Source organism: Neoarius graeffei, chromosome 20, assembly GCF_027579695.1.
Source record: "Neoarius graeffei isolate fNeoGra1 chromosome 20, fNeoGra1.pri, whole genome shotgun sequence".
Taxonomy (NCBI): domain Eukaryota; kingdom Metazoa; phylum Chordata; class Actinopteri; order Siluriformes; family Ariidae; genus Neoarius; species Neoarius graeffei.
This window is the reverse complement of record NC_083588.1, coordinates 61541957-61563478: the sequence shown is the minus strand read 5'-3', so window position 1 is coordinate 61563478 and position 21522 is coordinate 61541957. Positions and strand designations below refer to the sequence as shown.

The window sequence follows — 21522 nt, the reverse complement described above, 5'->3', positions numbered from 1 at the left end:
GGTTGACCAACTGACTGACCAATTGACCGACCGTCTGACTGACCAACTGGTTGACTGACTGACCAATTGATTGACCAACTGACTGATTAACTGACCAACTGACTGACCGTCTGCCTGACCAATTGGTTGACTGACAAACTGATTGACTGACTGCCCAAGTGACTGACTGACCGACCAATTGACTGACCGACCGTCTAACTTGTGTCTGAAGTCTTTCTGCTAGAGCTTGACTTTCTATTGAAATCTCTTGAATAATGCTTCTTAAAAAAAATTACAAATAAATTAAATCTTATTATAGAGGGGCTACAGACAGGTTTGTGTTATTTTTCTAATTAATAATAGATAATTATCTATTAAATTTACTTATTAAAATCTAGTAAATTAAATAAAAAAAGACTAAATTAATTTCATAATGACTGTGAAAAGAAAAACAAAGGGCACATTTAAATACATTCAAGGACTCAATTTTATTAATGCGTACATTTTAAACTCATATCATACACACAAGAGGTTCATTTTAGTAACAATTCAAAAGGGGTTCTGATTGTTATTGTGTCTACAGAAACCAACTGTGAGGTGAAGGTGGAGATCCACCATCATCATGTTGTAACACCGAACAACACATGGTTTTGTTTTGTTTTTTACACGTCTAACAATTTTGCTCACTCTCACACACACGCGCATCCATACACTCTTAGTAAAATTAAAAGGCAAAAAAGTAGAAATGCAGTTAGACGCATATCTTGTCTAAAGTTGAAAATTTGGCATGCTAGCCACACAAAAAACAAACAATCCACAATGGCACATTTTAGCTAGTATACTGCAAAATATGGAGCGAAATCCAAGGACGGAAAAGTTCCAGTTTACAAAAAAAAACAACAATAATTAAATATGCATACAATACTGTAATGTAAAGAACCTCCAAAAAATAAAAAGAGAGAAAATTTCAGCTAAAAGTAAAACGTACACAGTTTCCACTTCACACCAAATCAGCCAAGATGTCTGGTGTCTGATATTCGCTTTAGTTTTGCACTGGAGCTACAACGCTAATGTAGCTAATTAGCAAAGAGTTGGTTTGATTTTAGTAGTTTGGAGCACTTTCTGAATAATTTACCAACAAATCTGAAGTAAAAGTTGACATTCCTGACATTTTTATTCATTGTCACAGTCACTATGACTTAACATCGTCCACATAAAAGAAACAAGTTGCTAGCTAGTCAGTTATGACTGATTAGCTCAGCTAGCTTGTAATCAAGCACTGTCCCTGTTTCCCAGCAACACTGTGTATTCACAACAATTATGACTTGAGCAACAAGTGGATCATGTTTAAAAACACAAATTATATTTGTGCTGAGGGGAAAAAAAACCCCTAAAAATTCCTTTTTCAAAATGGCCGACTGTTTTTAGCGTTGTGACATACTTTTGCTTGTTTTTACAGCTTTCAGTGTCCAATATGGTGTCAGAAACCACATCAGTAAATCTAGTTCACATCCTAAACAACTCTTTAACGCCATTTTGAGGTCAGTGTGTGTGATGTATGTGGTTTTCACCACGACGCTAAACCGAACACAGATTAGCCTTCGCAGCTCCAGTGCAAAATTTTGTGGACATTTCATTTTTAGCCAAAGTTTTTCTGTAAATTTGATACCCGGCTGAGCTTCAGACACTGACTGACTTTAAATATACACATTTTAGTAAAATCACCCTTTCGTTTTTCTTGTGCTGTAAAACGCCATCACATACAGTAGTCACACACAAACACCGAAATTAAAAGAGCTGTATCCAGTAGGTGATTTTTTTTAATTATTATCATTATTATTTTAGATTTACTTTACAGTCAAGAACGAGAGACGGCGTCAATTCGGTCCTCAAGTTATTCACAATATCTATTTACACAGACTTCAGACACATTTCACAGATCAATAAAGAAAGAAGAAAAAATAAGAAAAATAAAAAACGATGCCCACGTTGCCCCGAAGTGTTAGCGACGAGAAAAAAAATCTCCACAAAGGAATTCAGAAAATGTGTACAGGGGGACCGTGTGTGTATTGGTCGTTTGCACGTCCTGATTTTACTGATCGACAGGTGTCTTTGTGTCAGTGTAGGCGGAGCTTATTGAATGAGCTGATTACAGTTTGTATTAAAAAAAAAAAAAAAAAAATTACTGCTATTTTTAGAGTTTCTTCTTTTAAATACTGATTTAAAGACACAATAAAAAAACATTCTAAATATTTGCTAAGCTAGTCAGATATGTAAACATTATCAATCCAGGAGTAGCTACCTGATGTTACATCGCTAACCAAGTCATTTTTACACTAGATGTTTTATCGTGTAATCAAAGCCAGGAGAGTTTGATAGTAAGCTAGCTTAAGTTTGCTAAACTTTTATTGTAAGGTCACGTGATCAAGTTTGCAACTGGCTCGAATACAACTTAAGCTCCGCCCATTCAACTCAGAAACACCCATGCGTGTGTGTCAGTATTGATTCTTTACTAGCACAACAATAACTAACTTTTCATTTCGTTTTATACTTTGTAGAAATTTGGTTTAAAAAAAAAAAAAAAAGTACAATCTTTTCCGAATTTTTTTACATTTTAGTAATGATGTAATTACGAACACATACCCGAGACTTAGCCTTTGAAATAAAAGTTTAACTTAATTTGTCCACAAATTAAACTGCAAAGATTGTGTTAAATATCACAATATATCCCCAAACCAAATATTAGCGCATGCAAGGAGTATATATCAAGGACCTTCTCATTACCACAAATTAAGCACCAATTAAGGCAATTGAGTTCAGAAATAGGGACGAGAGGAAATTTGGCACGATCCTGTGTTGTCCTTTCACTATTTTTTAATCCTGCTGCGCTGTATATCTAAAACTCCAGTGTGTGATGTTTCACCTTTCATGTTTTTACTCCGTCTCTCCAAATCGGCCACTAGGAACTCAGTATGATGACTGTGTGTTGAAGTGAAACACTCTGTGCAAGAGAGAGTGTGTGAATATGTTCTTTTTTTAAAACACCGTACACTTCTTCCCTCTCTTCTTGACGGGCGGAGGGCAGAGGACGGCGCGGATGGCCTCGTCGAACACGGTCTTCAGCCCTCTCTGGGTCAGAGCCGAACACTCCAGATACTTCACTGCTCCTGTGAACGCAGCATCCATGATTACAATTTTTTTTATTTATTAATTAACACCACGTCATTTTTTTAAAACTCCATTTATAGTTGTATGGTCATGAGCTTTGAATAATGACCGAAAGAACAAGATCGCGGATACAAGCGGCCGAAATGAGTTTCCTTCGCAGGGTGGCTGGGCGCTCCCTTAGAGATAGGGTGAGAAGCACAGTCACTCGGGAGGAGCTCGGAGTAGAGCCGCTGCTCCTCCACATTGAGAGGAATCAGCTGAGGTGGCTCGGGCATCTCTTTCGGATGCCTCCTGGACGCCTCCCTGGGGAGGTGTTCCAGGCATGTCCCCCCAGGAGGAGGCCCCGGGGAAGACCCAGGACACGCTGGAGGGACTATGTCTCTCGGCTGGCCTGGGAACGCCTCGGTGTTCTTCCCGAGGAGCTGGCCGAGGTGTCTGGGGAAAGGGAAGTTTGGGCTTCCATGCTCAGACTGCTGCCTCCGCGACCCGGCCCCAGATAAAGCGGAAGACGACGAGACGAGACATTTATAGTTGCATTTAAAACTGTGGAATGTCTACAACGCAAATTGCTTCCTGTTATCACTTATGTTATAGCAGCTATATTAAAAAAAAGACAAAAAAAAAAAAAAAACCAACCAAAAAAAAAAAAATCTAGTCTCTAGATCTAGTCTCGATTTATTTCTCTTTCTTTAAATTAGTAAAACACAAAGCACGGCTTGTCACATTACTGAGAAAGTTTGGATGGTTACAACCGAAGCGCTGACACTGGAGTCTCCTTCCATAAATATTCATTAAACATCTCGCTCAGAAAACCTCACAGTGTCAATGATTACATGTTTAGCTTTGTTCAATAATTTTTAAATTATTATTATTAAGCATTAGGGGGCGGCACGGTGGTGTAGCGGTTAGCGCTGTCGCCTCACAGCAAGAAGGTCCGGGTTCGAGCCCTGTGGCCGGCGAGGGCCTTTCTGTGCGGAGTTTGCATGTTCTCCCCGTGTCCGCGTGGGTTTCCTCCGGGTGCTCCGGTTTCCCCCACAGTCCAAAGACATGCAGGTTAGGTTAACTGGTGACTCTAAATTGAGCGTAGGTGTGAATGTGAGTGTGAATGGTTGTCTGTGTCTATGTGTCAGCCCTGTGATGACCTGGCGACTTGTCCAGGGTGTACCCCGCCTTTCGCCCGTAGTCAGCTGGGATAGGCTCCAGCTTGCCTGCGACCCTGTAGAAGGATAAAGTGGCTAGAGATAATGAATGAGATTAAGCATTAGATGATGTGGAACCATAAAAGTCCTCATGAACTGTGAAAGAACTGTGTCTCCAGCTTGTGGTTTAGAGGTTCAGAAAGTGTTGGGATTCCTGTAGACTTTGTCTCTGGAAGCACCAATTTAAAAAAAAAAAAAAAAAAAAAAAAAACACACCCTCGTCTTTGACTCATTCGATATCATGCTAGCTGAATGGAATATATCTGATAGACCACTCAATGCCAGCCAATATTATTTACATTATGCCACTCAGATCGATGATGCATTTCATATGAAAAATGCGAGTTTTTCAACACGAGAAGATAAACTTTGTATCTTCAAGCCAACGTGCGATTTTCTTTTTATTATAATCGACACATTCACAAACAAAGTCCCCAAATTTCTCAAAACATCTCACCCATCGATTTCTTCATAAGTGACATATAGAGATTTATGTCACAGTTTTGGTTCTCCATGTCCCGGATGGAGCTTGGATGAAAACTACGAGTAGCGTATTTGCCCTCCATTTTGTTTTTCTTACTCGTCTCTGATTGGTCAGGAGGTAAAAGTGCATTTGTCGTCACTTGGACGTTCATTGAAAAGTTGTAATGAAACAGGATTACATGCAAAAACACGTGCTGGGATTTGAGCAGCAAAAACACACAGGTTTCGGAGCCACTGGATGGGAAAGATGGCTCTGTGCTTTCCCTCGCCGCTCAGGTTCGCACTGCTGTCGTTTAGCGAGTGTATAGTGTGTACAGGATCAGAAAGCTTGAGTTCAATGCTACATGTTCAGGGTGTTGGATGAAACACGCGTGAGACGTCGGTCTCCTTTGCTGGTAGCCGTCATGAAGCAGGTATGGGCAGGACGCAATAAAAGAGGGAGGAAAAAAACATGGATTAAAATGTTTAACACCGTTACCGATCTCTCTGGCCATGGCGAGACCCTGAGGATAGGTGATGGGGGACAGCTTTTTGTCCCTTAGGCGCTCGATGGTGTCCTTATCGTCCCGTAGATCCAGCTTGGTTCCCACCAGAATGATGGGCGTGTTGGGACAGTGGTGACGCACTTCAGGATACCACTACACACACACACACACACACACACACCCTCATAACTCAGTGTTTAATCATGCTGGTAGTGGAAGAAATAAAGTGATCACCAAATATGATTGGATTATGAAAAAATTATATAAAACGCTACCATAGTTCCATCTCAGAAGATTATTATCTCACCATTCACATTTTCCTGCGTGTAACACTACGAATAAATAAAATTTCAACACTAACCTTTGCTCTGACATTTTCGAATGAAGCCGGGCTCACCAGTGAGAAGCAGATCAAAAACACATCCTTTAAAAAACACAAGACAAAAAAAAAAAATAAGAGTCGCTCAAATCGTAATCATTGCACATATACACACACACTCACTGGCCACTTCAATAGGAACTTGTTCTTGATTAAGATTCTTGATTAAGATTCCTGTTCTTGGCGGCAAGAGCAGAACCCAGTGTGTTCTTCTCTCTACTGTTGCATGCTGAGATGCTTTTCTGCTCACCACAGTTGTAAAGGGTGATTTTATATACAATTTATGAGTTATTATATCCTTCCTAGCAAAAAAAAAAAAAAACCACACCTCGAACCAATCTGACCATTTCCATCTGACCTCTCTTATCAATCAACAAGGTGTTACTTTCCGCCCACAGAACTGTCGCTCACTTACTCGATGTTTTCTGTTTTTCGCACCATCCTGTCTGTGTAAATTCTTGAGACTGTGTGTGAAACCCCTAGGAGATCAGCAATTTCTGAAATACTCAAACCAGTCCATCTGGCTCAAACCAACACCCATGCCACAGTGAAAGAAAGTCACACTTTGGGAAAAATTGTGATCTCATTCTGATGTTTGAACACTGAACATTAAAGGGGAACGAAAGGCAAATTTTTTTATTCTCAAAATTCTATTTCTCATTTTATTAAATACAGGAATGCATGTTTGATCGCTATTTTGTCGCTGCTATAGCGAGTTCTGAGTGTTTGAAATACGCTCTGTAATATATCAGTCCATATGTCAAAGCAACGGCCGTAAACGAGATTCGCTGAGACCTGTGCGAGACATCATAGGACGGAAGTAAAACATACAGCGGAAATCAAAGTGACCGACATCTGCCAACGTTGTCAAAAGACGCGCGCGCCCTCTTTCGAATGCTGACGTGATCAAGCCGGAAGTTTTGTTTGTTTTGATAGCGATCAGGAAAGTTTGAAAAAAGTCGGCAGTAATCGTCATTTAAACTCGTTTTTGTGCAATACTTCGTTTGGAAAACAGTTTTAAAAATGGCGGCACTGACACCTGGCTGACGCTTCACGTTTCGAAGTCTCGCACAAGTCTCGTGAAGGTCGCGCGGATAAGCGACGCCTGCCGTGGACCAAACGAACTAAATTCAACACGGCTAAAAACCGAACAGGCCGAGAAGTATAATATTTAATTGCAATTAGTTGCCAATACGATTCACGATACAAGGTTACTAAAACCGAAAACATAATTGAATAACATGTTAATTAAGAAATAAAGCAAGTTTAAAAATGACTTCAGTTCTCCTTTAACTGAAGCTTTTGATTTGGATCTGCATGAAAAAGCAGGTGGGTATATGAGTGTTCCTAATAAAGTAGCCACCCGGAGAGTATTTTTAAAAAAAATTAAATTATGAAAAGTTAGTTCAGTACACTTTTTTTCCAAGCTCGCTCTCATGTAGTGAACAGAATTATGAGATGCCGAAAATAATTAAGCTGTGCTGCTTTCTGGACAAAACACTTCATTTCAGTCGCACAATTCTTGAGCAAAAATACTCCCTCCATAGGCAGCCTTGTCCTGAATCAAACACTTTAATAATGATCATTTCTATGTAGCCTCAATAAGTGTTGTGCATCTTAAAAGAAAACAAAAACCCATATCAAGCTTTATAATTACATCCCAGATTTAGTTTGTAATACGTTTCTGATTTGTTCCAATATCGTTGAACTATTTTCACTCTGGTTCAGTTTCCTACATTACCCACAATGCCTTTTGACTACTTGCTGATAGTGGTGCGGTGGGATTCATCCCTCGCGCCATCTCGAAATAAATCAGACCGCGATGCAGCAGAGAAATTTAGTGCTTCATGTCATGTTCAACTTTAACTTCCTCATCTGTACACTCGACTCAACAGATCAGCTTCTACAGATTCGACTTTCACAGTAATAAAAATGGCCTCAATGAGGCTGGAACTCATACCGGTCACGGTTGCTGTGTGCGAGTTTGAAATCCGATCAATCCTGTAGGAGGAGCAGCAATTTTCATGAAATTGCACGGGACCCCTCTGTAGCCTCAGCCATAGTAGGTGGTGCCACCTGGTGAACAATTATTACCTCCGCCAAGGAGGTTATGTTTTCGGTAGCGTTGGTTTGTTTGTTTGTTAGCGACATTACAGAAAAAGTTATGAACAGATTGCTCTGAAATTTTTTCCAGAGGTGTGCCTGGGCACAAGTAACAATCCATTAAATTTTGGCGGTGATCCGGATTTTTTTAAAGGATTCTTGGCGGAGGTCTGTGCTCTCCTAGTGCTTTTCTAGTTGTTGGAATGTCTTTAGAGTCTTCTGGGTGAGTTTCAGCGAAAACGTTGCAGCGGTTTACGAAGAGTAGAGTTTAACATGACGGGTCACCCAAAAATTTCAGACGCCCATAAAATCGTAAATATGACAGGTGGTGCAACCATCCTGACAACTTTTATGCACACCCACCTGGGGAACATTCCATACGAGTTTGATCGAAATCTGATCAATCCTGTACGAGGAATAGCAATTTTTGTAAATTGTGGACTGACAACGCGTAATTGTATAAACTCATCTGGTCTGGCCTGAGGTCGGATGAGCTAAAAAAAAAAAACAGCGCTGCCTTGTAGATTGCTAACAAGCTGAGTTGCTGTTTATTTCTTCTATATTGGATCTGATGTTAATATGAAGTTGAAAAATGGCGAGCGAGTAAAGAAGCTCTTGTCGTGTTTTTGTTTTGAGGGGCCAAGAGTGAAACAATAACCACTGATGTTTGAAATTACTGCAATTTTGCATAAAAATTACGAAAACCATCACCATGTTTAAAGTGTTTCAGGCAAGATCATATCAGATACAATTATTTATTTCAGGTTTAAAATCAGAGCAGGAGTGTGTTGTGACCAGGCTTGTAATACTCGAGTCTGACTCGTGCCCTAATTTTAAGGACTCGTGACTTGATTTGGACTCGGACTCGTGCATGAACTGCATTCGGACTTGTAAATTGGAGGGTTAGGAGGACTTGGATTTTTTCTTTATTTTTTTGTAACATTCCATAATAATTTGGCATAAGATATTTATATCTACGGGGGCATCGTGGCTCAGGTGGATAAGGCGCCACACCATAAATCCGGGGACCCGGGTTCGATTCCGGCCCAAGGTCATTTCCCAATCCCTCCCCGTCTCTCTCTCCTGCTCATTTCCTGTCTCTACACTGTCCTATCCAATAAACGTGCAAAAAGCCCCAAAAAAATCTTTAAAAAAAATTTATATCTACATTAATTTTTATACTAATTTCATGCAAGAGAATGCACATTCACCTGTTCATACGTCATGTTCAGGAACAAACTAACGTTAACGGCGCTAAAATGCCTGGAGAGACGCCCCAAGGATTGTCCGCTTTGCTTATACAGACTTCTCATGCAGTGGGGAAAAAAAAAAAAAAAAATGCACTGCGATATGTTCCATATGTAGAAGAACTATCGAGGAGACGACGGGGACGACCTCAAACTTCAATCGTCATTTGGTAAGACTCCACCCAGAGAAGGAAGTGACACGCTATGTTGATAGTGGGCAGGGCTTGCTGAGCGATGAACTAGCTAGTGTTAACCCTCTCTCATGTTATTTGCCCTGTTGATAGTGGGCGGAGCTTGCTTGCTGAGCGATGAACTAGCTAGTGTTAACCCTCTCTCATGTTATTTGCCCTGTTGATAGCAGGCGGGGCTTGCTGAGCAATGAACTAGCCTTTTATCTGTAGTCTATTAACTAAAACGGGGCAGTCGAGAAGTAACGTTAGTCCAACACAGTAGCAGAGATGCTTTCACATAAAGGCAGCAACAGCCACCGTCAAATGGTGCGGATGGAGTCCTGTTCTTGGACTCGACGTGAACTTTTCTTTAATGACTTGAACACTGGGGACTCGAGACTGGACTCAGATTCAAGGTTTGGCGACTCGACTACAACACTGGTTGTGATCATGGAGCTTGAGGATTGTAAGAGTGTGAACCCTAGAGAGGAAGCACAGAGATGAGGATAGATGGGGTTTTTACCGTCTGAGGGTAGGAGAGCGGACGGAGACGGTCGTAATCCTCCTGCCCCGCCGTATCCCATAATCCCAGGTTTACAGGTTTCCCATCCACCATCACATTGGCAGAGTAATTATCAAAACTGTGAAAAGTGGGAGCAATGACACAGGGAACATAGACCTCGGTGATAACACACACACACACACACACACACACACACACACACACACACACACACACACACAAGGAATATGCAAGCTCACACTGTAGGGATGTATTCTCCCGGGAAAGCGTTGGTGGTGTAGCTGATGAGCAGGCATGTTTTACCCACGGCTCTGAAACACACACACACACACACACACACACACACACACACACACACACACACACACACACAAACACACACTCAGAATTTTTCATCACAACAAAAACCTACCACACAATTATGCCCATAACTACAGTGCCATCCACAATTATTGGCACCCCCTTGTAAAGATTAGTAAAAAAGGGGGTTGAAAAAAAATCCACCTTTTTTTTTTTTTTAATTAAAGTCGCTTCATCTCCCACTGAAAAAAAATGAGAAAAATCCAACCTTTAATTGAAAAATTTATTCAGAGAAAAACCAAAATCCTCTCATCAAGGAATAATTATTTTCAACAAAAACAAAAGTCCCACTATTATTGGCACCACTAAGAATAAGAGTGAACAAACACAATGTAACTGAAGCATGAACCCATTTAAACTGTGCAGTATTTTTGAGTTGATTGGAGTGCGTAGGAACTTTCAATCCACCACTTTCTGATGAACTGGGGGACAAATATGAAGTGACGCAGAGGCCAAATTCCCTCAACATCAACATGGGAAAGATAAGAGAACACACACACACCAAATGAGGGAGAAGAAGTGAAGAAGTGTGTTGACCTTCATAAGTCAGGGAATGGTTATTAAAAAAAAAAGAAGGCAGCTACTCGGGCGGCATGGTGGTATAGTGGTTAGCGCTGTTGCCTCACAGCAAGAAGGTCCGGGTTCGAGCCTGGTGGCCGGCGAGGGCCTTTCTGTGCGGAGTTTGCATGTTCTCCCCGTGTCCACGTGGGTTTCTTCCGGGTGCTCCGGTTTCCCCCACAGTCCAAAGACATGCAGGTTAGGTTAACTGGTGACTCTAAATTGACCGTAGGTGTGAATGTGAATGGTTGTCTGTGTCTATGTGTCAGCCCTGTGATGACCTGGCGACTTGTCCAGGGTGTACCCCGCCTTTCACCCGTAGTCAGCTGGGATAGGCTCCAGCTTGCCTGCGACCCTGTAGAACAGGATAAAGCGGCTAGAGATAATGAGATGAGATGAGATGAGATGAGGCAGCTACTCGCCTGAAAATGTCCTGTTAGGACAATAATTTAAAAAAGTGGACACCAAATGGAGGGGCGGCACGGTGGTGTAGTGGTTAGCGCTGTCGCCTCACAGCAAGAAGGTCCTGGGTTCGAGCCCCGGGGCCGGCGAGGGCCTTTCTGTGTGGAGTTTGCATGTTCTCCCCGTGTCCGCGTGGGTTTCCTCCGGGTGCTCCGGTTTCCCCCACAGTCCAAAGACATGCAGGTTAGGTTAACTGGTGACTCTAAATTGACCGTAGGTGTGAATGTGAGTGTGAACGGTTGTCTGTGTCTATGTGTCAGCCCTGTGATGACCTGGCGACTTGTCCAGGGTGTACCCCGCCTTTCGCCCGTAGTCAGCTGGGATAGGCTCCAGCTTGCCTGCGACCCTGTAGAAGGATAAAGCGGCTAGAGATAATGAGATGAGATGAGACACCAAATGGAACTGTTACAAACTCGCCTGGAAGAGGAGCGGAGTTTATTTTGCCCCCATGTCCAATAAGGAGGAGGATAAGAGAGGCAAAAAGGATCACTGTTGGTGAATTACAAGAAAAAGTAAACACCTGGGGTTTCCAAGTCTCCAAAACCATCATCAAACTCCACCTCCACGCCAACAGATTATTTGGAAGGTTCCAGAAGAAAGCCTTTTCTGTCAGTTAACCACAAATGTAAGCACCTGAAGTTTGCAAAACGCGACTACAACTGTGACTGGAACCATGTTCTCTGGTCTGATTGAATAAAAACGGAGCTTTTTGGTGATAAAACATTAAAGGTGGTGTAAATTTGGTGTTTAAAAAAAAGGTTATAATGAAAAGAACCCAACCCCAACTGTAAAACATGGTGGAAGTTCTGTGATGTTTGTTTTGGGGCTGTTTTTCCTCCAAAGCTCCTGGAAACCTTGTTGAGTCCTTGGCATCATGGACTCCATGAAATACCAGGACATTTTAGATCAGAATCTGGCTGCCTCTGCCTTTTAGGAAACTAAAACTGAATCATCGGTGGATCTTCCAGCAGGACAATGATCCAATATCCAAATAAACACAAAAAATGTTTAGCTGAGCACAGAATCAAGCTTCTGCCTTGGCCTTCTCAGTCCCCTGACCTGAACCTCAGTGAAAACTTGTGGGTGAGCTGAAGAGGAGAGAGCACAAGAGAGGGTCGAGGACCCTGGATGATCTGGAGAGGTTGTAATAAAGAGGAACGGTCTCAGATGCCCTGCTCTGGATTTCCAACCTTCTCATCTAAAATATGATCAGAGAGACTCAGTGCTGGTTTACTGGTTTTTACAAAGTACTAAATGCAGGGGTGCCAATAATAGTGGCACGTGTGTTTTTGTTAAAAATAATGATTCTTTGATGAGGAATTTGTTTTTCCTCTGAATAAATTTTTCAATTAAAAGGTTGGATTTTTCTCCAGTGTGAGATGAAGCGACTTTATTAAAAAAAGGTAAATTTTTTCCTAAGGGGTGCCAATAATTGTGGAGAGCACTGTGTATAGTTAAAATCACACTCACAAAATGATCACAAATGCCTTTACGGAATGAGTAAGTGATAAGTCCTCACTTCTTTTATGGACAATCCACAACATGAAATGTAACTCGAAAAGGATAAAAAAAAAAAAAAAAAAAAAAAGTACAAACTTTTTTTTTTTCTTGAATTAATAAAAATTTTAATTGTGGACAAGCCACTTTCTCATAGTGACATGCTTTTATGGGAAAATAATCAATGTTGTGTTGGTAACAGTGATTCTGCTTCTTCACAACAGGCTGTCGTTGATGATTTTCCCACAGCGACATGTCACAGTGTTTTATTCCTGATGTACAACACGCTGATCCACAGAGACAGGAACGCCGTTAGACTGCGGCTCGGCACCACTGAAACCATGGCAACCAGCAGGAAGCTTGAGAGAGGAGCATTTATTAATGATGAAGGGCTGGGCAGTGCTGCTGACATGAGGTAAAAATAATCCCTGAGGATGAGGTTTATGCCTCAGGTGATGGTTGTGTTGTTTTTGTAAACCATGATGAAAATTTTCTCAGAAGATTCACACGGTGAATAATTTATAAAACGAGATTTTCATTTCATGGCAGTCTGAAGGACAGTGTTCAGTCTCCGAGACGATAATTATCCCTAATTAAGTCTGTCTTTCTGCTCGGGTTTTCCCTCACACACACACACACACACACACACGTCCATTCAGTGCTTTTGCTTCAATCCTGAAAGGAAAATCTAGGCAGTGAGATCTGTGTGTGGGGGAAAAAAAAAAAAAAACTCTCTCTCTCTCTCTCACACATACACACGTACTGCGTAATCTTAGATTTTCCTGGCTGTAATTGTGTTGTTTAGACAGCAGAGGGTAAAGTAATAATGTAAAATAGCCTTGACTTCATTGTAGGTGGAAGTAACACAGCTCTAATGCTGCAAAAAGAAACCAAAACAGATCTAAAATGTGAAAGCGCTGTTGTGCAATTGTGTACAAATAGATTTAACAAGAAATCAGAGCCCTCTTTTACAGACAGCTGAAAGATAAAGAAAAGAGAAGCAAATGGAGGGAGTACAAATGTTCATACAAGTTTATTAAGAAAAGGAATATTTATTAACTTAATTTTTTTAATAAAAGGAATATTTTAGTTAATAGGCTATTACATTTTACTCCAACCTTTACAAATGTGGGTAAATTATTATTGGTGGTTATTAAGAAAATTAAAAGTAGACGGCCTTTTGATTTCAGAAAACCGGTGAAATTTAGTTCCCTCTGAAATGTGGTCATTGTGATGTATGTTTATTTCTGTAATATCTCACAAAATATCAGGCCATTCTGTGGCTGGGAAGTTATTTAGTTTGAGGGGATTAAAGCAAATAACGTGCATGAAATCGCTCGCTTTGCGGAGTCAAGCAAACAGAGGAAGTCCGTGTGTGCATGCGCACATGCGCAGGTTTCCCTTTGAGCGTGCACTGACAGTTCCATCATTCTGTCGCTAAACGAACAGCTGATCACACCGAGGTGCTCGCTGAGCACCGATATTTATTAGTTTGGTCCTGCGTTTCCTTTCCTTCGTATAGAACATAACGTCTTTTCTTCTCGCTTTCTTTCCGTTACTATAGTCGGTCTTTCACGTTTCATTCGCACATTCACGTCCTCCATTTTTCTTTCCCGTTTCAAATTTGTATCCCACAATGCCTTGCGCGAACAGGGAAAGCCCACCACGTGATGCATGACATAGTATCTTGAATTGGGTCATGGTGAAGCAGGAAAAAATAGTGGAGAATTTAGAACCACGTGGAGATCAATTCATTAATTGTTCTATTTTAAAAAAAAAAAACTAATAAAATTGGAAGTCTGTGATTCGAATTCAGTAGCTTTCAGTCACTAAACAAAAATAATTGGGTGTCGGGGAAAATTCTTTTTAATGACCTACACTTGAAAAATCTGAAAGGCGGTGTACATTTAAATGAAAGGTTATTTATTTAAGAAAAGGAATATTTTACATTACAGGTATTTAGCAGACGCTCTTATCCAGAGTGATGTACAACATACCCAGAGCAGCCTGGGGTGCAGTTGGGGGTTAGGTGCCTTGCTCAAGGGCACTTCAGCCATTCCTGCTGGTCCAGGGAATCGAACCAGCGACCTTTTGGTCCCAAAGCTGCTTTTCTGACCATTAAGCCATGGCTTCCCCCCCTTATTTGAGTTGATAAAGAATAGGAAAATAAAAGTTGCATATTTTTTGGGGGACTAAAATTGTCTTTATTTAATATTTTTGAAGAAATACTGTTGGAAAATTGAATCGTGAATCTGAGATCACGAATCGAAACATGAATTAGGCGAATTGTTACAAACCTGATGTGTGAGGGTACTCTAAAAAGTTCTCGGCCTCACCCAGAAAACGCCACTGGAGAAAGATTGTTCTTGCGTTATTTTTCTACATAGCCTCCTTTAACTTAAATGCACTCGGTCCAACTGAGGTCACATTATGAGCCTCCAGATCCTCCTCAAGAGCGTGGAATATTTCATCATCATTCTGAAAACGGTGACCACACGAATGGGATTTCAGTTTGGGAAATACTAGTAGATATTAGATACTGGTAGATACAAGTCAGACGGTGCCAGGTCGGGTGAGTAAGGTGCACGGGGCAACAGTTCAAAGCCACACTTGGCTGTTTCTGCCCCTGCCACCTGTGCTATGTGGACGGGCGCATAGTCGTGGAGCAACAGCACGCCAGCTCGAAGCGTTCTTTCCTCTCCTTTTCACTTTGATCGCTTCTTTCATTTGAGTTTTTGTAGATAGTGATGTAAGGCTTTATAGTATACAGTTCTGCCCCAAAATGGGAGTTACGCCCCTTGTTTCCGGGTGCGGCCGAGAACTTTTTGACCTACCCTCATAGATCGAGCAGAAATATATGATTTACGTCCCCTACAAAATTTTTAAATTGTTCAAGATTCCTTATTCCATTTCTCTTCTTTCCATCTCAGCCATATACAAAATCGTATTTTTCCTCCAGCGTTTTAGATTTCCATGCAGGTTTTTTTAAAATTTGCATTTCTAAAATTCACAAAAAAACACTTGATCATGACCTCTATTAATGAGCTTGTTACATTTAGTCACGGGCGGCACGGTGGTGTAGTGGTTAGCGCTGTCGCCTCACAACAAGAAGGTCCGGGTTCGAGCCCCGTGGCCGACGAGGGCCTTTCTGTGCGGAGTTTGCATGTTCTCCCCGTGTCCGCGTGGGTTTCCTCCGGGTGCTCCGGTTTCCCCCACAGTCCAAAGACATGCAGGTTAGGTTAACTGGTGACTCTAAATTGAGCGTAGGTGTGAATGTGAGTGTGAATGGTTGTCTGTGTCTATGTGTCAGCCCTGTGATGACCTGGCGACTTGTCCAGGGTGTACCCCGCCTTTCACCCGTAGTCAGCTGGGATAGGCTCCAGCTTGCCTGCGACCCTGTAGAAGGATAAAGCGGCTAGGGATGATGAGATGAGACGAGACATTTAGTCATCTGGCTCATGCTTTTATCCAAAACCTTACAACTAAGACAAACTGCACAGTAACAGAGTGAAGAAACCTCGCCTTTAAAAGTTATTCCAGAGGTTTTTTCAGCAGTTAGTGGCGAGTCAGTGAGATCATCGTGCATGTTTGGCATCTGGTTGTGAGAAAAGCTGCAGCTGGACGAGTGTTATGTCGAGCAAACGACCACTTCCTGCGAAAGCAGGTGATGGAGAACACGTTTGTTGAGGAAACGTTCCAGACTCTTTCGGGAAAGCTACAATTCTGGCTTGTGAGAATATGTACTGTTTTAATTAAAATAATCAAATGCAATTATTTTAAAATGTTGCACATCCACAGTCGATCCACATAAATCATAGCCCTTTATAAGTTTTATATAGACCTATCGAGAACATTTTGAGTATTAAAATGTACATTGTGAGCCGTGATCAAACATTTGAGTCAAAATATCAGAATCAGGAGGAAGCTCGTTCCGGGTAATTTCACACTGGATGAAGTTTAAGTGAACGCATCGGTCTTATCTTCAGCAGTAAACATTTCTGAACGTTCAACGTGTGTGCTAATGAGAGAGACAGGAAGCCTGACTGCTTTTTTTATTATATAAGATAAAGAAGGGACACTAAACAGAGAAGAAGAGGAAGAGTGAGGACGAGTGATAAGATACTGGATGAGGGAAATGGGACAGTGGAAATGAAATGAAGCGACGTTGCTGATCGGGTTGCCAGAGCATCTCACACAGAGCTTCTCCACTCTCTTTTATCAGGAGCCAGTCTTTCATTCATCAGGTACAAGGTGTGAAGCCGAGGTTTCCGAACTCACTCTCAAAGCAGATAAAAGCAAATCTGAAGACTCCAAACACTCTGTGAAGTCTTTTCTACGGATTAACAACAAATCTAATCGTGTATAAACCTACAAACTATTCAACAGTATTTTAGTTAATGCCTGATAGTTTTTTTTCTCAGAAAATAGGAAACTCATTATTTCCTGAAAGACAGACATGAACAAACTGTATTGATATTGAACCTCAATATACACATGTATTTACTGTTTAAGGTTTCAGGCACTGCAAATCTGATTCACCCACACACCCCCTGTAACACCCTTAACAACCCCCAGATCTCCAGGAAATCCAGGATAATGATATAAATATGCAGTATATAAAAAATAAATCTGATTCTAACAGAAGTGCAAAAACTACTTGGTGTGATGCGCCATAATAAGAACATTTAAAACAATATAAAACATGTTTTTGTAGTTTCTGTAACCAAATATTGCTAAACATCTAAACGAAATGTAGGTCTATACATTATGTTAATTATACATACCATTTTTTGTTTACTATTTTATACATTTCAGTACAACACTGATATCAAAATAATAAAATGCTGAATTATGGACTGAAAAATTATTGGAGAGTAAAAAAGTGACAGAGCATCGACCTGAGATCAGTCATATTTTATAATAATAATAATAATAATAAGCCCTGTGATGACCTGGCGACTTGTCCAGGGTGTACCCCGCCTTTCGCCCGTAGTCAGCTGGGATAGGCTCCAGCTTGCCTGCGACCCTGTAGAACAGGATAAAGCGGCTAGAGATAATGAGATGAGAGATAATAATAATAATAATTGATTAAATATTGTTTACTTCTGGGGCGGCACGGTGGTGTAGTGGTTAGCGCTGTCGCCTCACAGCAAGAAGGTCCGGGTTCGAGCCCCGTGGCCGGCGAGGGCCTTTCTGTGCGGAGTTTGCATGTTCTCCCTGTGTCCGCGTGGGTTTCCTCCGGGTGCTCCGGTTTCCCCCACAGTCCAAAGACATGCAGGTTAGGTTAACTGGTGACTCTAAATTGAGCGTAGGTGTGAATGTGAGTGTGAATGGTTGTCTGTATCTATGTGTCGGCCCTGTGATGACCTGGCGACTTGTCCAGGGTGTACCCCGCCTTTCGCCCGTAGTCAGCTGGGATAGGCTCCAGCTCGCCTGCGACCCTGTAGAAGGATAAAGCGGCTAGAGATAATGAGATGAGATTGTTTACTTCTGTATATCCATGTTGTTTAGGGTTATGTTTTTGTTTTATAATAATAATAATAATATAAAAAAAAAAAATCACATGTTAATTATAACCCTAGACATGAAAAGCAGGTAGATAATTTAAAAAAAAAAAAAAATACTTACTGATTGTTTTACTGTATTGTTTAGAGCTGTGTGTTTGGCATTTTTTAATAATAATAATAATAAAATATTTAATGTTTATTTGCAACCATAGAAATAAAAAATACTGATTAAATATTGTATTTCTGGATAATAATAATACAACATTTAATCAGTAATTGTTTATCATTTCTAAGATTGCAAATAAACATGAAATGTGTATTATTATTATTATTATTAAATAATAATAATCAGTAAAAACAAAAACCAACAAAACAATATTTAACAAATGTCAATTTCCTCCTTGCCTTAATAATAATAATAATAATAATAATAATAATAATAGGGCGGCACAGTGGTGTTGTGGTTAGCGCCGTCGCCTCACAGCAAGAAGGTCCGGGTTCGAGCCCCGTGGCCGGCGAGGGCCTTTCTGTGTGGAGTTTGCATGTTCTCCCCGTGTCCGCGTGGGTTTCCTCCGGGTGCTCCGGTTTCCCCCACAGTCCAAAGACATGCAGGTTAGGTTAACTGGTGACTCTAAATTGAGCGTAGGTGTGAATGTGAGTGTGAATGGTTGTCTGTATCTATGTGTCGGCCCTGTGATGACCTGGCGACTTGTCCAGGGTGTACCCCGCCTTTCGCCCGTAGTCAGCTGGGATAGGCTCCAGCTCGCCTGCGACCCTGTAGAAGGATAAAGCGGCTAGAGATAATGAGATGAGATTGTTTACTTCTGTATATCCATGTTGTTTAGGGTTATGTTTTTGTTTTATAATAATAATAATAATAATAATAATAATAATAATAATATAAAAAAAAAAATCACATGTTAATTATAACCCTAGACATGAAAAGCAGGTAGATAATTAAAAAAAAAAAAAATACTTACTGATTGTTTTACTGTATTGTTTAGAGCTATGTGTTTGGCATTTTTTAATAATAATAATAATAAAATATTTAATGTTTATTTGCAACCATAGAAATAAAAAATACTGATTAAATATTGTATTTCTGGATAATAATAATACAACATTTAATCAGTAATTGTTTATCATTTCTAAGATTGCAAATAAACATGAAATGTGTATTATTATTATTATTATTATTATTATTAAATAATAATAATCAGTAAAAACAAAAACCAACAAAACAATATTTAACAAATGTCAATTTCCTCCTTGCCTTAATAATAATAATAATAATAATAATAGGGCGGCACAGTGGTGTAGTGGTTAGCGCCGTCGCCTCACAGCAAGAAGGTCCGGGTTCGAGCCCCGTGGCCGGCGAGGGCCTTTCTGTGTGGAGTTTGCATGTTCTCCCCGTGTCCGCGTGGGTTTCCTCCGGGTGCTCCGGTTTCCCCCACAGTCCAAAGACATGCAGGTTAGGTTAACTGGTGACTCTAAATTGAGCGTAGGTGTGAATGTGAGTGTGAATGGTTGTCTGTGTCTATGTGTCAGCCCTGTGATGACCTGGCGACTTGTCCAGGGTGTACCCCGCCTTTCGCCCGTAGTCAGCTGGGATAGGCTCCAGCTTGCCTGCGACCCTGTAGAACAGGATAAAGCGGCTACAGATAATGAGATGAGATGAGATAACTGTGTATCATTTCTAGGATTGCAAATAAATGTTTATTATTTTTTTAAACAAAAACAATCCTAAACAGTAAAAACATAAAACCCAATATTTAATAAGTAAATGGCAATTTCCTCCTTGCCTTAATAATAATAATCCTAAAAAATTAAGAATTAAGGCAAGGTGTGTGTGTGTGTGTGTGTGTGTGTGTGTGTGTATATTATGTTTTTTAAAAATTATTTATTAAATACTTTACTGTGTTGTTTAGGATTATTTTGTTTATTTGTTGGTAGATTATTAACAGATTATAACTGAATCCGTCCTGAGGATGAAACCGAGCTGAATAAAATCCTGTAATTGTGCTTTTTTTTTTTTTTGTGCTCTCCTCAGTGAGGTGTGTAAAAGTATGACATCATTGAATAAGAGGGGCTTCTCCACTCTCTCTCCGCCACACTGCGCATGCGTTCAGCTGTTGCGCATGCGCACTGTGAACTGGGTAGGGGGAGTGCAGAAGCACCCTTCGAAATATAAAGAGCGTAAAGCGCTACAGCAATCCTGAGTTTATTTCCATCATCCTGGACACAGCACACACACACACACACACACACACACAGCAGGAGGGAAAATCATCATCACCATCATCATGTCCAGCACAGAATGAGCTCCGCCCCCTCCTGGAGCTTTGGCATGGACATTAAAATGAAGGCTGACTGATGCATTAATTAATTAATTGGTAAAGATCTACAGGATCTGCTTGGTTTCTCTACAGAGAAACAGATTCACTGTTTTTCCTGCACAAGCATGGAGATGAGGGAGATGATGAGCCACCCGAGCCCCTCTCCTCCTCCTCCTCCTCCTGCAGCTGCATCCCTCCACACAACAACCACCACCATTCAGCCACAATCACATGATCACAGTCTGCTCACCCATCACCGACCACGACGCATTTGATGGCTTGCATTTGGAAAGAGAAGGTGGTGTGAACGCACACAAGCGCGATGCTCCAGCAGGGATGTGAGATGGTGGAGAGATGTCGAGAAGCAGCCTGTGTACTGGAGCATGAACGCGGTTGCCAGATTGGACTCAACTCCTCAGATATGGGTGATTGATTCGCGAGTGAATCGGTTCCTTGCGAACGATTCATTTCACGTTGAACCGGCACCTTCGGAATGATGCTTTAAAGGTCATAAGCCAGTATCTCACTGGGCTGCTATGCAGTTAGAATCATTGTTTCAGTGTTATTCTGATTTAGTACCATACCATGCAAATACCATCGAAAAATCTGAAACTGACTCTTGAACACTCAAAAGCTTTAACTCGCTCAGTAGGAACGCAGCCGTAAACGTTACGCAGCCACCGACACTTCAGTAGCCACCGATTCATTTAAAACATCAAGGTTTAACAAAAGGTTTCCAGTGGTTTTTTTTTTTTCCGCATGTAGCCCGGATGTTTCTAAAGTAACTAAGAACGTGAATTAATAAAGAGACTGAACACTTTTTAGGAATTGATTACACACATACTGTGGGTGGCACGGTGGTGTCACAGCATTCCGGGTTCGAACCCAGCGGCTGGCGAGGGCCTTTCTGTGTGGAGTTTGCATGTCCTTGTGAACGATTCATTTCACGTTGAACCAACACCTTCAGAACAATGCTTTAAAGGTCATAAGCCAGTATTTCACTGGGCTGCTATGCAGTTAGAATCATTGTTTCAGTGTTATTCTGATTTAGTACCATACCATGCAA

General features: G+C 41.0%; 1 protein-coding gene across 1 annotated transcript; it reads right to left on the bottom strand.

The window, feature by feature from the left end:
• Positions 1-472: 472 nt before the first annotated feature.
• rac3a (Rac family small GTPase 3a) lies at positions 473-20806 on the bottom strand. Its single transcript, XM_060902126.1, has 6 exons — positions 20707-20806; positions 9976-10047; positions 9737-9854; positions 5676-5738; positions 5308-5467; positions 473-3146 (listed from the first exon to the last, which is right to left on the bottom strand). Exons 1-6 carry the CDS (start codon positions 20739-20741, stop codon positions 3016-3018), a joined length of 579 nt encoding a protein of 192 aa, XP_060758109.1. The 5' UTR covers positions 20742-20806; the 3' UTR covers positions 473-3015.
• Positions 20807-21522: the final 716 nt, after the last annotated feature.

Bases quoted from the DNA above. Each gene is read 5' to 3' on its own strand.
- rac3a (XM_060902126.1), bottom strand. From the start codon at position 20,741: ATGCAAGCCATCAAATGCGTCGTGGTCGGTGATGG. The intron at 9,855-9,975 runs GTGAGCTTGCAT...CACTTTTCACAG, and splicing joins GGAGAATACATCCCTACAGT to TTTTGATAATTACTCTGCCA. The intron at 5,739-9,736 runs GTAAAAACCCCA...TGTTTTTTAAAG, and splicing joins CGCTCTCCTACCCTCAGACG to GATGTGTTTTTGATCTGCTT.